We start from the raw sequence: 17,864 nt of genomic DNA, 5'->3' as shown, positions 1-17,864 counted from the left end.
TTGATATATAAGACATTTGATTTCTACCATTCTAATATCCAAATTCAATTCCTCAGTTCTATTTTATGTCCACCTATCTACTTCTTAGTTCAGAGCATCACATCAACTCTCGCCATCTTCGCTGTAATCTTTCAACTAAAAAATAATTACTTTCTTTCAAAGTAGCAAAAAACGTTTTTTTTTTTTCAATTTTCTTTTAAATTACATATTTATATCATTTTCATCATAATTAAATACGCCATAATGTACATCATAGTATTATTATGATTAGAGTTTGTAAAATTCTAAAAAATAAAGCTGTTCCTTTTGTCCACACGCAAGGAAACAAAGGGACCCCATGTTAAATGATTTGTGTAATTGTTTTACCCGCCCAACGTAAGCTCGTAAAAATTAGTTTAACTAAAAGTGAAATAAAAAACTTAACGTCTATCCGCTGTACCACTACCCCGTTTTCCGGCATACAAATGTTTGGGCATTTTGGTACCAATGAAACGATCAGCTTCACCCTTAAGACCCAGACGTGTAACCTTCTTGGCAATATCTTTCTTGGCCATAATTTGTGCTTTCTTCTTCATGGCCACATTCTTAATGCCCATGGTATCACGTGCTGGCTTACGTTTCAATGGCTGGCCGGTCTTCTTAACAATGGCCGAGGACTCTTTATCCAGCAAGGGCTTTTTCAATTCCTTCTTGGTGCCAACGGCAATTTGACCACGTCTCAAATCCACAACAGATTTTGTGAAGTTGGCATTTTCTGAACCAGACATATCGACACCCAAATTTTCCATGGTTTCCACCAATTTGCCAACGGAACGATCACGCACCTTGGGCTGTTTGTGTCGTGGAATAATGGGTTTGTTTTTGCGTGGTTGCAGACGCTTTTCGTCGCGCAACATGAAACGCTTGAGCCGGATCTTTTTGGCCATTTCGCGAATTTCTTTTAGCGTTTCGTCCATTGTCATGTCTGGTATATCGTAAACACCACCCTCTTCGCGAATACCCTCGGCACGTTCCAGTTCTTCCAATTTTTCGAAAATATCTGGATCGATATAATCGGCAATGTTGTGTCCTTCCCAGAATTCGGGTATAACATCGTAACGTTCTTCCTCGGCAATTTCGGTGTAATTCTTTTGCAAATCCAATGTATAATCATCACCCATTTCTTCTTCGATTTCCTTCTCCAGTTTGCGCTTACGTTCAGCCTTGGCGGCATTCTTCTCCAAACGGGCCAAAGCCTGTTCGGGTATGCAGGGAGCACGTACCTTATCGTCACGTGGAGCAGGCATTGCCACATGCAAACGGTTGAGAATGTTATCGACTTTCTTGGTACGCATTTTCTGATCAACACGATACGACAGTAGGCGTTCACAAGCTTCCATTTTTAGCTCCATAACACCAGCTTCACTGACCGTGGATAGAAAGAGGACAGGAACATTTTTATCTTCTTGTAGCTTTTCAATAACTTGACGCTTCTCTGCCGGCAAATCTTCAAGGCCAAGAATATCGATTTTATTAATGGCCAAAATCAATGGCTTATTGGTGAACAAAGGTTTGATGCTCTCGAACAGTTTGATTTGTTCTTCCAGTGAATGACCGCACTGTTCAGAAATATCCATAAAGTATAGAACACATGAACGCAAATGAGCCAATGCGGTAATGGCTTGCATTTCAATGACATTACGTTCTTCCAGTGGATGATCCAAGATACCAGGGGTGTCAATTACCTGGAAAAGAGAGAAAATGAAGAATATGTTATTCTACTTCCAATAGTATAATTATCTTTAAAGTTGAAGAGGTATGTCCTTTTTTTCAGTACAGAAGAGATCTGGATTTAGAAATATCCAATGGTTTTACAAAAAGGCGACGTTCTTTTGCTGAAAGTTTTTAAGGCTTAGAAATCGCTACCAAAATAATCGCAAAACTATATGACCTCAACAAAAGACAATTTCAAAAAACATCAGTTGATATAAAGAGATACAAATTTAAGTATTTCGATAGGACTCTTTCCAAGAGAGTTCAGTTTGAAAAATTCAAATAAAACAATTTCCAATAGGAACAATGTTCAAAAACGGCGCTAAGATATGATGGCTTCCAAGGTGACAGACTTAATCCCCATTACAATTATGGGGAAGACCTGTTTTCGGTCATTGCCCCCATAATAGAATAGGGATTATGTCCAAGAAAAAATCGATCATAATCCCCAGGAAGTAGTAGACATAGTCCCCTTAATAATGGGTATGTCCAAAACAAATGCGGATATGAACGGGTGTGCGAAAAAATTGAGATTTTCTCCTCTGGGTATGTTTGGCACCGTTATGGCCAACCAAAGATTTCTAAATTTTAAACTCTTTATAAGAAGCCGGCCTTCGGCGGGGCTTGAGACTTCTCCTCTGCATATGTCCGGCACCGACTAACGCAAACTAACATTTTCTAGATTTAAAACTTTATGTAAGTAACCTGCCTTCGGCCGGGCCTTGCGACTTTCTTCTCTGGATATGCCCAGCACTGGCTAACGTGATACTTTCTCCCTTGTCCGTGGCGATTATGTCCGGTCACCAGTGAAAATGTTCCCAGGTCTTAAAAACCTTTAGGTGAACAATGCAATCCCCAGACTGTTCTTCATAAAATTGTGAGTATTATTCAAGCATAACCATAAAAATCATAAATCATTTTAATTAGAAGGGCTTCAACAGAAGACACATCGTTTTATGGATAGAAGACCAAGTGTGAATATAAAACGTTGCAAACATCGTTCATAGGTTGGACAATTCTTTAAATATTCCTAAAGTCTTAAGTTCATCTAAAGATAGTTTGTTTTTGACTTGCAAAGAAGGAAGAATATTCCGATTGATAGGTAGCAGGATAAAAGTAGCAAATATGGTTCTACAATTCTCCCCATTGTCTTAAATAATCTCTTTTCTAATAGTAACTTCTAATTCGCTTGAATTTGAGTTTTAAAATCATAGAATCCTCTAGCACATTTATGTAGTCTCTGGTAACACTTACCTGCCATCTCAAGTATTTGTAATCGGTGTGACCAACATATAGGGACTTCGTTGTGAAAGCATAGGGCTGCACTTCAACATCGGCACGAGTGATCTTATTGATGAACGATGATTTACCAACATTGGGGAAACCGCAAATAATTATGGTACGCGAATAGGGATCAATGGTGGGCAAACGTGACAAATGCTGGCGTACTTGTTCCAAATATGTTAAATTCGATGCTTGACGCTTCATAATGGTGGCCATACGACCCAAGGCAGCTTTCTTTAGTTGTTTACAGCGATACAAAGAATCACCATATTTCAATAGACGTACATAATCCTTGCCAACACTGAAAGAGACAAACACAAGGTTAACATAAACATTACATTAGAATCTAAACTTCATGTCACCTACTTGTCGATTAAATGGCGAGCTGTATTCAATTGACCCAAAGCCAATTTGTAATGGTCCTTGTCGTACAGGACATTCATTAAATCAGCATAGAAGGGATGTACATCATCTAACTTGGGGAAATCTTGGATAATCTGTGACAGACGATCGTGGAAATTCTGTTGGGTGAATTTCACTTTGCGTGTGTAGAAGGCACGAATACGGGATATCTTGTAGCCTTTGTGCACAACGGTGGGGGTCTTACGTTGTGTCTTCGACAACATAATGTCGATGAAGTCCTGGAAAGAAACAACAAACATAGAATTTCATCATTTTTTGTAAACATTAAAGTGATGCCCCAAAAGTTGTTACTATATCCCCCAGAAATAGGTTATGGATATCGCAACTTCTCTTTCTCGGGGTCCAAAACGTAGTTTAGTTTTTGAGCTATTTAATTCACTTACCTTTGCTGGCGGAACCACCATAATTTTCTTAAAATTATACAAACTCATTTTGCTGCAATTTTCCTTCGGTTACACGTGTAAATTGAAAGGAAAATTAAAAAATATTAGACGGGTATTGATGCGCACAACAACCACGAGGCACGCAAAACCCAAAAAGAAAGGAGTTACCCACACGTTGAAATTAAATGAAAACAAACAACATATGGCATTCTTTCGGCCAGGGGATGCCATACCATCAACAATAAATGATGATGCCACTTATTGATAGTTAGGAGTCGATCTAACTATCTCTAACCGCTAGCGCAAGCTAGTGTTTACACTAGACAAATACTTTTTCCAATTTTGCTCTGCTTCCATGGTAGAAGAATATAGGTAGATGCATGGTACAATGAAGAGAAGGTAGGTCAACTTTGAAAAAATTGCAAGTATAGAGGTCTTCCTGTTTGGCTTGTAATGTCAGAATTACTATCAAAACAATAAAAAAGCAAACAACTTGTTGCATTGATTTTGAATAAATAATTTAAAACCGCGAAAACTAAATGAATGGTCAAAATTTCTTTTCAATATCATGTTCTATATATCTCTTATGGTTTATTTCGCGACAAAAACTGTAGATTTTGTCGATGCATTCATTGCAATAAGCATTTTGAAAACACCCGAATTTGAATATTTTCTGAATTTTTTTTTTTATTATTGAAAAGAAGACACACCGTGGCAAAATAATACAGGTAAATGCATCAACGCTTGGGAGCATTGATATGTCAAAAAATGTAAGTGGGTTTTTCAAATATAAGTAGATTTTTATATACTTTTAATATACGAATTACAATACCTACATTCTTGTACCATGAGACACACACATAAGCAAATGAAGTTGACATATTAAACCAGAAAAATAAAAAAATTAAATCATATGGTAGTTCTGCCCTACCTTAAATTCATTGTGTCATGGTTCGTATCCACGAATGCAGAGATGAATATGCTTATTTGAAATGACTTTACCTTCTTAATTTTACCATGAACAACTTTTACAGATTTCAATAATTTTTCATTCAACATTTTTAATTCCAAAATTGGTTTGACAGTCCATTGTCCAAATAGCTGTGTCGATGTATCTACCTGTATTCTTCCACCATGGTACAATAAAAAGGTAAGGTCGATCTTTTTCTATCATAGGCTGTAGCATCCATTACGAACTTAAAAACCCAAATTTGAAACAATTTCGGTGAACAATGTCCCTAAATCATCAAAATACCAAATATCGTGAGGTTCCGTTATGTGGGGGCTATACGAAGTCGTGGACCTGCACAGACAATTTTCTGTCATAGGCTGAAAGACCCATTAAGAACATTAAATACCAAAATTGAAACAATTCCGGTGAATAATGTCCCTAAAATCATCAAAATACCGAAAATAGCGAGGTTCCGTTATATGGGGGCTATACGAAAACGTGGACCGACGTGGCCCATTTACGAACTTAACCTGCCTATTCAATTCGTTCGAAAGATAGCATGATTACAACAGACAGACGGACATCGCTAAATCGTCTTAGAATTTTACGCTAATCCAGAGTATATATACTTTGTAGGGTCTATTATATTATGAATATTTCGAGGATTTACAAACGGAATGACAAAGTTAGTATACCCTCCATAGAATGGTGAAGGGGGATTAAAAATCGGTTATCGTAGCAAAAACTTTTATATTCATGTAGTTCTGGAACAAAACATATATTAGGAACTCGATATCGTGAAAAATCCGTGAAGTTCCATTGATATTTCGCGATTGCTTCTTAAATTAAAATATTGTGAGAAAAGTATCATATAAACAAAAGTATCATAGGTACAACAAACGTAAGAACAACCACATACAAATTTGTTTTTACGTAATACAAGTATCAGAGTTATATGTCGAAAAATTTAAACAAAACAAATAATTTTCAATAAATTATTTTAATTTCAAAAATGTAAATTTTTTTGAATTTGGATGATTAAATTTAATATGCAGAAGAATAGTTCTAGCAAAAAAAAATCTTTTTAACTAAAAGTTGGACCCAAAATTTTGGTTTTCTTGAAATTTTGTACGTTGTGCTTGTCAACAATGCTATAGATAGCATGGATAGCTCATGTTTTTTTCTTCAGTCTGCTTTGTTCATAAGGCATTTCTTACAGAATATTTTTTAATTTTGCTGAAAATCAAATTTAAGATCTTTTATGGCGATTTTCTGATTACAAATTGCAATATTAACAAATCGTTCTTTTTATCATTCAGAGTTGGCATTATTCAATTTACGTTGGATGTGTTATCAATCCCCTGTGCGTACTGCAAACAAATAAGAAGAAGAATTAGTTAAGAATTTCTCACTCTCTCCACTTGAAGTAATTATTTTACTCCCAGTTTCTTCTAATTGGAAATACTTTTGTTTTTTCTTCGTTGTTAGCAGTTTTTCCTGAAAAATTACTACGGAAAAAATATTTTTAAAGTTTTAAGCCAAATTAAGCAAACAATACGCTCAAATTTTTTTACAATAAATGCAAAAAATATCAAATCGCTGTGCGGTAAATGAAGTTTTTCCTCTAATAACAACAATAAAAGCATAATAGAAAGCAAAACCAAAGAAGGTAGGAAAGAAGTGATTGTTAGAATGTGTTCCCTTTATTAGTTAATACGGAAGTTTGTTGATATGTTCGGTGCAGCTCTTTTATAATAATAATCAAATAAAATCGTGACAAAGAAACTTCTAAATGCCAACCTTCCCATAACAATGACACACATTCGATTTGTTTAAGTGATTTGAGGCTTTTCATTATCAGCTGGCTGGGTGTAATAAGACTGTGTATTGCAAAATTTATTTGGAATGCAATCGAAACATACGGGTTTAACCCACACACACGCACCCCTGTCGCTGTTTAATTACGGGAAGAAATCTTGCAAGCTAAGCAAAAATACCACTGTTTACATACGAATAAAAATGTAATCTGACTCCCAAAATTTGTTTATCAATGACGATGTGGGTGCCAGTAACATATTATTTCTTTCGCATGTACGAGGTTAGTTGTTGAAGTTTTTGAAACATATTTGGCATAATTTTTTAAAATTTCTTTCAGATTTAGTTATTTTTAACTTCTGGTTGGGGCGGAGGAACAACTCTAGTTTAGTAAAAACTCTTAGATTTTTTCGAAATTTTTTCCAGAGGTAGGTATTTTTACCCTGATCCCGGGAAACTATTTTTTTCTTTGGGGACGGACCCGGGACCCTAGATTTTTGACCCAAAAGTCCGGGATCAAGACCCCGCCTGGACCCGGATCCACTTACCCGATATAAGTAAGTTGCCATGGTTCGGAAGTTATAGTCAAATTATCGATTTTTTGGACCCGGATTTTTTATGAAACCCCCAAAAAGTCAAAAAAGGGCCCATTATGGGGGTCAACAAAATTGTTTTATAGCTGACACTCTTACCTTTCCAAAATGCTACAATTTGTGCTAATACCTTTTTCGGTTCCAGAGATATGGGTCTTTCCATCCGCGTAACCCGATTCTAACCAGTTCATTAAAATTATGTTTTTAATAAAAAAAAGTGTTTATTTCGCGTAGCAGTCGTCGGAATAACAAAAGTTTTCTAAATTTGGCACTTTTTGTAAATGGCCGGCCTTCGGCCGGGGCTTGAGATTTTCACCTATGGGTATGTCCGACCCCGGCTAACGCGAACAAAAGGTTCATAATTTCGGCACTTTTTGTAAATAGCCGGCCTTCGGCCGGGGCTTGAGATTTTCTCCTCTGGGTATGTCCTACACCGGCTAACGCGAACCAAAGTTTTCTAAATTGGATACCTTTTGTAAGTAGCCGGCCTTCGGCCGGGGCTTGAGATTTTCTCCTCTGGGTATGTCCTAAACCGGCTAACGCGAACCAAAGTTTTCTAAATTTGACACTTTTTGTATATAGCCGGCCTTCGGCCGGAGCTTGAGATTTTCTCCTCTGGGTATGTCCCACACCGGCTAACGCGAACCAAAGTTTTCTAAATTTGACACTTTTTGTAAATAGCCGGCCTTCGGCCGGGGCTTGAGATTTTCTCCTCTGGGTATGTCCCACACCGGCTAACACGAACCAAAGTTTTCTAAATTGGATACCTTTTGTAAGTAGCCGGCCTTCGGCCGGGGCTTGAGATTTTCTCCTCTGGCTATGTCCTACACCGGCTAACGCGAACCAAAGATTTCTGAATTTCATTCTTACGCAAAATATACCTTTTTTTTATTGAAAACATAGTTTTAATGAACTGGTTAGAATCGGGTTATGCGGATGGAAAGACCCATATCTCTGGACTCAGTAAAGGTATTAGCACAAATTGAACCTTTTTGGAAAGGTAGAAGTGTCAGCTATAATTTGGCATCAATTTTGTTGTCCCCCATAATGGACCCTTTTTTGACTTTTTGGGGGTTTTATAAAAAATCCGGGTCCAAAAAAAATAATTTGACTATAACTTCCGAACCGTAATATCTTACCCCATCATGTGACCACTTGTTGGATAGGTATTTTCATAAGCTTTCCAACGATACCCATATTGTCTATAATGTAAGTGGATCCGGGTCTAGTCGGGGTCTCGAACCCGGACTTCCGGGTCAAAAATCTGGGGTCCCAGGTCCGTCCCCCAAGAAAAAAATAGTTTCCCGGGATCATGGTTAAAATACCTACCACTGAAAAAATTTTCGAAAAAATTGAAGAGTTTTTACTAAACTAGAGTTAAGCCGGGGCGGACTCGGATATTTGAACCGAAATTCACAGTTGACTCGGGTCTACTTAACCGAAATATGCAATATAGGTATCATTTGAAAGCTTATAAACAAGTATAGCAAACGGAATGAGAGGTATAGCAAAATAAGCTATTTTTTGGCCCGCCTTTTTCATAAAACTCCACAAAAGTCGAAAAGATGTAAAAGGTGTAACTAATATTTGACACAATAAACTTTCAAAAATGATACAATATGTGTTATCATCTTTCTGGGATTCAAAGTTATTGGGTTTGAACCTGCTCAAACTGATTCTGCTCATTCATTCATTTGAACGATGTTTTGAATTTAAAAATTATAGTTGGCGTAGGCAGTATCTGACATGCCCCAAATGAGATACTCTCAAATACCGACCAAAGACAGTCTACGTTAAAAATATAATAAACAATCGATTTTGGACTTAGGCCAGAGGAGAAAATATTAACCCATTTACGCCGGGAGAAAATTGTTGAAACTTAGTAGAGGATGCCATAATGTCACTCATATTCCGCGCACAAAAATGCAGCCCCCCTTGCTCGTGCAGGGCTTGGTGCGTTTTCGCACCCGTCGGCGTTACTGAGTATAATTTTAGTACTAGAAATGTTTTAATAAATTGATAGCATTGTAAAGGAAAATACATGAATTAAGTTGAAATTTTAATAAAATTACTCAAAAATTAGACGATAATATTAAAAAATAGTGAAGTTCCAAAGGTTGCACGTTATCATACCCATAAAGTATATATATATATTCATAATCAGCAGAAAATTCTAAGTTGATTTAACGACGTCCGTCCGTCTGTCCATCTGTCAGTTGAAACCAAGATACAGCCTCATTATTTGACGTAGAGCGTCAAAATTTAGCAGAACAATTTGTTTTGTATCTAGGATGGTTGGTATTGAAAATAATATATATCCGTCCACGTTTTGGTTTAGTCTATATGGGGACCCGCTGATATTCGGTATTTTGATGATTACAGCCACACTTTTCGATGGAATTGTCTGAAATTCAATATAAGGAGTTCCTTGTAAGTACTTTACCCTCTGAAAGAAAATTGTCTTTATAGGTACACAATATCCTATTTTTTATACCCTACAACACTATGTGTTGGGGGTATTATAAGTTTGATTGGGCCAGAATTTATGTAACACCTCGAAATATTGGTTTCCCTTATAGGAAAGTATATATGGATCTTCCTAGCTCGCCGAGCTGAGTTGATCTAGCTATGTATGTCCGTCCGTCCGTCTGTCCGTCTGTCCATGTTAATTTGTAATCACGCTACAGGTCGCAATTATGGCCCGATCCTTACGAAATTTTGCACGAAGGTGGGGTTAGGGTCAGAATAGAAGCCTATTTCTTTTGGAGATGATCGCCAAATGTTTAGGGGTTGAAATGGACCAAATACTGAAAAAATGTCGGATTTTGCAGTAGCTATACAGGTCGCAATTATAGACCAATCGACGTGGATTTTTGCATGTAGCTAGAGTTTAGGGCGGGGAAGAAGCCTACCAATTTGGGTGCTCATCGGATAATATTTAGCGGGTAAAATAGACCATATTTTTTGTGTTGAAGAAATTCAAAAATTTTCATTAAACCGCGAATATTTTAAATCACGGCGAAATCACAAAGCCATGACAAGGTTACTTCTGATCTTTACATTGATGTTAACATCCAACAAAACGGATATATAGCAAAATATGTGCGATATATAAATTTATCAAAGAAGATATGATTGAAAAATCTCTTATATGTCTAGAACGGCTGAACTGATTTCGACAGTTCTCATTAATTCAGAATGGCCTCTCGGCAGGAAAGAAAAAACGTCTAAAAAAATCGCATAAAAATATCTCTCTAAAGATGAAAATATTGATTTTCTAACATTTTCTCATATTTTTTCATGATTGCCATATATTTAGGGGTTGAAATGGACCAAAAAGTGCAAAATTGTCTGCAGGTCGTAATTATCGCCCGATCCTCACGCACATTTGAATGGGGGTTACCGGACATTCCAAAAGCCAAGCAGTTTTGGATGGCCATCCAAAAATATTTAATGTGTGAATAGTTTGTCAACTTTTGTAGACAAAATACGAAAATGTCCATTCCAGTGACTTTTTGGAGAATTCACAAATACAGGAAAGACGCACTTCTGACTATTTCGTTAACGCTGATTTCGATGAAGAATATAGTCAAATGTCTGTATCTCATATATATGCGTTTCAGTCAAAAACCAATAATAAATGTTAATCTTTTGCCACTTCTGAGAGAATATAGGTCTTTGGGAAATAATGGTTCCAGATCTAGGAAGACCATTTACGTGCAACATCTACCAATAAGTTGGAAATGAGCAAATTAGTTAAAGTTGCTATTATTCGAAAATTAGAAAACGAAACCTGATGGCTTTCTTTTATTATTTGTCACAATATCTTGTGGAATTCGTTCGAGTATCTCGCCTATATCAACTGTATCGTTTATTATAGTGTTGTAGGGTATTCAACGGTCGGCCCCGCTCGACTGTAGCATTTGCTTACTAGTTTTTTTTTTTTTTTTTTTTTGAAAATTTCCTGATTCATTCCAAGTGGTGGAGCGGCCGAACTTACTGCTTTTTTACTAGGCGTAGGCGGTCCCAGCCAAAGACCGTCTACGTTAAAAAGATAATAAAATTTATATAAACAATCGATTTTTAACATAGGCCAGAGGAGAAAATCTTAAGCTTCGACCAATGCTACAAGGTTTGGGTCTGGTTTACAAAGGGGGCGATGGCTGCTTCACTTTGGCTTATTGTGTTCACTCAATAATAATAAATAATGATGATTGTTACTGGTTATGTGGTTCAGTTATAATCCGACAACGTATTTTTTCCTAGATACCTGATATATATAAACAGAAAAACTCCTTGCCATCTGCTAGGAGACAATTCCTCCTTGGTATCAGACTAGCGATCTGTATTTCCCAAACGTACTAGGAACTGTCATTAAGAAGAGCAGGATTAAAGAGTTTATAATAATTAGAAAATCACTAGGTTTTACTTTATGAGTGCGGAATATTTCCAGAACAATAGAAGATGACTTATCTAACTCTCTTTCCTTTATCTTACAGCCCAGTATTTGAAAGCATAATTGAGTAAAAGACACATATAAAAGTAAGTCATAATGTGCTGAAAGCGAATTTCTCAGTTACATTACAATGTCACAAAATAGTTCCGATGATCTACGCAGTGCTGCCGAATTAATAGTTACCCAAGCCCGTGCAATGCAGTCCAGAGGTGGCGGCAATGTGCCGTATGATATTTGTAAGTATTAACTTTTTATTACTTCTTTCCTTAAGATTTCTTATTTTCATATTCCAATTACTTCCTTTCAGCCCGTACTCATTCCATTAATTTAATAACCGAAGAATTCCTTGGTGGTTATATGCAAGATGGTCGCATGTCAGTGGTGCGTAGATTTTTCTGCCTATTTGTAACATTTGATTTATTTTTTGTCTCACTGCTATGGCTGATTTGTATTATGGTGAGTAGATGTTAAATTCAAATCGTTCTTAATACTCTATTGAAGCTAATGTTTTGTTCCATTTTCCATTAGCTAAATGGCGACAATATCTTTGTGGCCCTGCAAAAACAAATCGTCCATTATACCATAGAAGCCTCGCTGTTCGATGTTGTGGCAGCAGCCATTTGCCGTTTTGTAGTTTTGATATTTTTCTATGCTCTATTATATGTAAATAATTGGTTTATTATAGCTGTGAGTATAATTTTAAACTTCACGTGACAAAGTAATAAAATAATTTATTAACATTTGTCTTTGGATTTCAGCTATCCACAAGTGGTTCTTGTTTATTTTTAATCTCAAAAGTATTTGTTTTTGATGTAAGTAGAATATATTAAACATATTTCTATTTCATAATTTTTTAATGCTTCATTTAATTTCTTTGCAGTGGGTCAAAGCCACACCGCAAGTATTTGAAGTGATACTCATAATAACCTCTTTTGTTTTGGCCTGGGGTGAAGCATGGTTTTTGGATTGTCGTGTTATACCACAAGAACGACATGCCCGCCGTTACTTTGCGGGTTGGTATAGCAATTTGTTTTATATGATAATGCGAAATAAATTTAATTTCCTTTTTAAATTGATTTCAGCAATGACATCATCTACTGATCGTTCACCTTTAATGGCCCCATTATTATCTACTCAAAATGAACGTCGTCCAGCTGATAGTGTAGTAGACTTTTATTCTCCCCTGGATTCGGCACACAACAGTGATGAGGAAGAGGAGAAGGTAAGGTTAAATGGAATAACGTGAATAATCGACAGCAGAATATGGAACGCCACGAATTGTAAAAATTGAAGTCACTGCAGCACTGAAGCAACTGCAGTTTAAAGATTAAGGGCTGGGTTTTAAGCCGATGGATGCCATAACAATGGCAGAAGGGTATAGCCGCGAGGGGACGACATAATCTAACATTATCGAGGATATTATATTTCTGTTGGAATAGAAAAGTTCTTTAATTTATGTTAACAGGGAAAGTTGCAAGGCAAGAAGTGGACAAAGGATCCATCGAATGTGGACATGAAGAACAATAAAATAACTTATAAAAGGAATCAGACTTTCAAAGAACGAATGAGCCTGGAGTCAAATGCCTAATTAAAATGCAATGTCTTTGACTTTTCTTCCTAGGTAATAGCTATATTTCTGACCAAACATATTGATCGTTTTACGGTTGGTAGGTCAGATCGGGACTTCCTTACATCGATGACAGTCACCATAACGACATATAGAATAAACGTTCCCTATACAGGGAATAAACTTCGTAGAGAGACCCTTAAACTGATCAGGAAATTTCAAATTTGGGGAATACATACATCGTAGTACAGTCACAATTTCCAAACTTTACAAAAAAAAAAAAAAAACCAAACGCCATAATTTTTTGATTTTTTAAAATTTTATTGAATGAAAGCAAAAAATATCGGAAATAGCATCAAATTTTAGAATAAGTTTAGATTTGTTCGAATTGGCCACCTTTGGCACGAATTATGACTTTTAAACGGCCAATGAAACTGTCACACGCTGGCCGAATGTTGCTCTGCGGTATTTTGACCCATTCCCGGTGAAGCGCTTGCTTGAGGTGATCGACACTTTGGTATTTTTTAGTGCCAACCTTGCTTTCCAAACTACTCAAGACACAATAGTCCAACGGATTGGTATCCGGAGATTTTGGTGGCCAGTGTGAGCTGGAAATGAAGCGAGAAACCTCATTTTGTAAAAAAAATTTTGGTTGGCGCGTATTGAGTGCGATGGTGCTGAGTCCTGTTGGAATGTCTAAGGTCTGGGGCCAAAATGTTTGCGTGACTAAGACTTTAATACACCCTCCAGAATATTTTTGCGATAATATTCGGCATTTATTCTTATGCCACGATCGATCCATACGAGCGGAGAGCGACCATCGGCTGTTATGGCGTCCCACACAAGCGCTTGAGTTCTGGTGGCCAACCTAAGGTACACATTTTCAGCTGACCTCTTTGGCAAGTAAACACGATCATTTTGTTTGTTTAGAAACTGCTGGACAACCAATGTTTTCTCATCGGAGAAAACCAAATTTGGCAGTTGACCACTTTCGGCCAAGCGAAGCAACTCTTTAGCTATTTTGAGCCTATTTTCTTTCTGTTTCGGTGTAAGTTCTTGCACTTATTGGAATTTCAATGGCTTTACCTCGAGTTCATTTTTGAATATTTCCTGAATGAAATATTGCGATATGTTCAGCTTACGAGCCATTTTACGGCCACTGCGACGCGGGTTTCAATCATGTCGCTTATTTACTTTTCGAACCATTTCTGCTGATGTTGCTGTTTTCTTCCTTTCATTTCCTTGACGTCGGGGTACTCTACCAGTATCACGGTAACGTGCGATGGTACGAGAAAAAATTCTGGAGTGCTCTACCGACAGCCACTTGTGGTTTTCCAGCCAAATATAAAGAAATCGCACTATCACGCTTAAACTCCATCACGAATAACTTTTTTCTGGAAAAATCTCACCAAAATGCTTTTGTGCGCTTGTAAGCAATATAATGAACTGTCACTGAAATAATTTTACCAGCTGTCGGACGAGTGGTTTAGAAATGACAGCGGTCTGATGTTGGTTGCAGTTTTTTCATCTCACCCTGTATAGTCTCTGGTCCTGTTATGCTATTTCAAAGTTTATATATTTTGTACTAACTGTCATATTCGTTTCATTAATGTTATTCTAGGACGAAGACTACCATCAAATGGGTTTAGATTGTGTGCGACGAACATATGATCTTTTGCATGTTTCCGATTGGAAAATTGAAAAGGTTACCAAGAAAGGCGATACCATCAGCAGTATACATCGTGAGAAAATGGGAAAAATCTATAAATTGACGGTAAGAATATTCAATAATTTGAGACTAAATATAAATTTGATAATTTTGAATTACAGGGTCGTTTAAAATATCCTGCCAAGGCTTTGTGCCACGAATTGTTTTATAAAATTGAAGATATGCCACTGTGGAATCCCACAACATTGGAAGCCAAAATGGTTAGGGTAAGTAATATGTTCATAAAACGTTAAAATGATAAGGAGGACGATTAAATCAATTTTGAAGGATGTATTCTAAATTCAGGGGATTTTCTCATTGGAAATGTGGAAAATCATCCAGCAATAGTTCAAATTTTTAAAACAATTATTAAATATTATTTTTTTATTTCCTTACAGAAAATAAATTCCTATACCGACATAACGTACAATGTTTCTGCCGGCAGTGGCGGTGGTATGATCAAATCTCGTGATTTCGTTAATTTACGTTGCTGGCGTTTAATGGTCGATGGCAGGATATGCGACGAAAGCAATTTAGATCCTGGATCATCAGATGAAGAAATGCTCAATAATTCATGTGAAGGTAGTGTCTCCACAATATCCGATGGTGAGGGTACCATAACACCGCAACCGAGCAGTGTTGGTAGCTGCCGTACAAATAGTGCAACAAATATGCCCAGTAATAACGCAGCATTTAATACGTTGAGCAAAAGTTTGGGAGCCAAAGATTTTTCCGATGTACTTCAATTGACATTGAACACAGAACCTCCGCCTTTGGATGAAGAATTTGAAGATGCTAAAGATCACATTGAGGAGGATGAAAAGGCGGCAGTCGTGGCATCACCGAAGAGCAAGGAACCCGTAAAAGCGCCTCAGCGGGGTCGTGTATGGGTAAATGCTGCCATTAGTGTGGTATATGACAAGATTCCAGTATATCCCAAATATACGAGAGGAGAAAATCTCGTGTCGGGCTTTGCCATGCATGAGGTTGAGGGAAATCCTGATGTATGCATATTCGAATGGATTTTGTGTATCGATTTGAAAGGCTATATACCACGTTATGTATTGGATTCGGTATGTTAAGATTATAAAGTAAATTGCATCAATTTTGTATTAATTAATTTTTCTTCCTTTTAGGCTTACACAACATTCATGACTGATTATATAACATATTTACGTAAATATATCAAAGAATTACGCGAAAGACGTCGACGCCGCACATTGCCCAGAAATTAAGCAAACATATTTTTTACTCACAACCCCGCTGCTGGTTTAAGCTCTACATTAAGCAAAACAAAAAAACAACGGAATAAAAACAAAAAAGATCAATCAAAGGCCTACTTGTTGTAAAAGACAATTAAAATTTTTTGAAAAAACAAAGAACTGATTCGCTTGTATTTCTCTAAGTATCTCTCACTTTTTCTTCTCTTCTTCGGATTTCAAAGTATCTCATATTTTTTTAAAGAGATTTATTGTTTGTATTTCATGTGTAAATTTCATTATTTTATATTGTTTTTCTTTTCATTTTAATTGTTTTCTTTTATTAGTAATTTAATCCAAAGTTTGTAAATTATAATTTTGATAAGCTCTAAACACAATAAAAATATTTTTATTACAATTTATTGTTGAGAATAGTTATTTTCTCTTAACACATTGAGGTAATGTAAAAGTGAATATTCTGTAAAAACAGAAATAATTTTTAATCTAAATATCATTTTTGATGGTGGTCGAAAATGCGTGAGTTGTTTAAAGGATTCCCATGATTATCATAAAGTGGTACAAATTCCGTATTTAGCTTCTTCAGGAAACGGAGTTTTTCGGTTTAAAATGTTGCAATATTTACACTAAATAATCAGATATTCGTAATTCACCAAATCTATCGGAATCTGGGGAAGGCAAACAAAAAATGATCGATATTAAATTACGGAATGGAAACCATTCCAATCGGAATCCGTGACATGTCTGTATATTGGAAATTTGCGTAAAGTAAATCATCGCAACTGTAATCGTTATTTAATGCGTGTTATATCTTGAGTGAGGTTGTCTTTGAAATCAAGAAGCATATATATGGGAAGAAGCATATATATGGAATCCATAAATATTTCTATCGATTTGTTCCAAATTTGGCAGATTTAATTCTAGTCGAATTTGATAGCATGATCTAAACTTCATCTTAAATAATAAGGATATTTATTGGAACTATACCTAACTCTGTGTTTAGATACACCCATAGGAGGATATAAATGCCGCTCAGCGAACATTTATATCCAATTTTACATAAATTCCATATTCATCTCAGGTTTCTGGTTGAGAAAAATATTTAGATATAACAAGTCGCAAAGAATCTCTGACTTTTTTCGCTAGTTATGACAGATAAAAGTATTGAACATTGTGACCCTTTGTGGATGAGGTACCAGAAGGGATTCGCAGAAATATATCATCTTCATAACATATTTTGTGTTTGCAAAAATGTTTGTATGTGTGAAATTTTAAGCGTTTTGTTTTTCAAAATTTTGAACCCAATGTGGTGGAGGCATCAGAGGAATGGAATTAGATGTTAATTTTGCGTTTTATGATATTTAACCACCCTTTGTGGTGGTGGTACAAGAAGGAATGGACCGATATATCCCATATTCAGAGCAGATCTTGTGTTAGTAGAAATAATGGTATGTGTGAAATATAAAGAGAAACGGATGTTTATTTTATAATCGTTTTGGTTATTCAAAACATTGAACCTTTGTGGGGGAAGTACGAGAAGGAATGTTTCGATCTCTACGATCTTTATAACAGATCTTGTTTTGATATAAATATGTAAGTGTACCAAATCTGAATGAATTTTAATGTTAATTACGCATTTTATGAGCTTCATGGATATTCAAAATGTTGACCCTTTGTGGGGGTGGTACCAGTAGGAGTGCACCGATATATTCCA

At 36.3% G+C, this 17,864-nt stretch overlaps 2 protein-coding genes across 2 annotated transcripts; one reads left to right on the top strand and one right to left on the bottom strand.

Annotated features, from left to right (window-relative positions):
• Nucleotides 1-150: 150 nt before the first annotated feature.
• On the bottom strand, nucleotides 151-4,008 carry LOC101892380 (nucleolar GTP-binding protein 1). The gene is made up of 4 exons (XM_005179229.4): nucleotides 3,843-4,008; nucleotides 3,403-3,677; nucleotides 3,007-3,337; nucleotides 151-1,724 (listed from the first exon to the last, which is right to left on the bottom strand). The coding sequence occupies exons 1-4, from the start codon at nucleotides 3,888-3,890 to the stop codon at nucleotides 420-422; spliced, it is 1,959 nt and encodes a 652-aa protein (XP_005179286.1). The 5' UTR covers nucleotides 3,891-4,008; the 3' UTR covers nucleotides 151-419.
• Nucleotides 4,009-6,226: 2,218 nt separating this feature from the next.
• Nucleotides 6,227-16,315, top strand: LOC101892552 (steroidogenic acute regulatory protein-like). The gene is made up of 11 exons (XM_005179230.4): nucleotides 6,227-6,463; nucleotides 11,702-11,894; nucleotides 11,966-12,114; nucleotides 12,187-12,345; nucleotides 12,417-12,470; nucleotides 12,539-12,671; nucleotides 12,741-12,880; nucleotides 14,847-14,999; nucleotides 15,056-15,160; nucleotides 15,332-16,006; nucleotides 16,070-16,315. Exons 2-11 carry the CDS (start codon nucleotides 11,789-11,791, stop codon nucleotides 16,166-16,168), a joined length of 1,773 nt encoding a protein of 590 aa, XP_005179287.1. The 5' UTR covers nucleotides 6,227-6,463; nucleotides 11,702-11,788; the 3' UTR covers nucleotides 16,169-16,315.
• Nucleotides 16,316-17,864: the final 1,549 nt, after the last annotated feature.

The sequence above is a fragment of the Musca domestica genome, unplaced genomic scaffold, assembly GCF_030504385.1.
Source record: "Musca domestica strain aabys unplaced genomic scaffold, Musca_domestica.polishedcontigs.V.1.1 48, whole genome shotgun sequence".
NCBI classification, from domain to species: Eukaryota; Metazoa; Arthropoda; class Insecta; order Diptera; family Muscidae; genus Musca; species Musca domestica.
Note: the sequence above shows the minus strand (reverse complement) of the source record. Positions and strands in the feature narration are given on the sequence as shown.

What these genes read in the sequence shown, in the direction of transcription:
- LOC101892380 (XM_005179229.4), bottom strand. Translation starts at nt 3,890, where the DNA reads ATGAGTTTGTATAATTTTAAGAAAATTATGGTGGTTCCGCCAGCAAAG. An exon ending in TGGTGGTTCCGCCAGCAAAG is followed by an intron (nt 3,678 to 3,842) that starts GTAAGTGAATTA and finishes GTTTCTTTCCAG; the next exon opens with GACTTCATCGACATTATGTT. An exon ending in ACAAATACTTGAGATGGCAG is followed by an intron (nt 1,725 to 3,006) that starts GTAAGTGTTACC and finishes TCTCTTTTCCAG; the next exon opens with GTAATTGACACCCCTGGTAT.
- LOC101892552 (XM_005179230.4), top strand. Translation starts at nt 11,789, where the DNA reads ATGTCACAAAATAGTTCCGATGATCTACGCAGTGCTGCCGAATTAATA. An exon ending in GTGATGAGGAAGAGGAGAAG is followed by an intron (nt 12,881 to 14,846) that starts GTAAGGTTAAAT and finishes ATGTTATTCTAG; the next exon opens with GACGAAGACTACCATCAAAT. An exon ending in GAAAAATCTATAAATTGACG is followed by an intron (nt 15,000 to 15,055) that starts GTAAGAATATTC and finishes TTTGAATTACAG; the next exon opens with GGTCGTTTAAAATATCCTGC.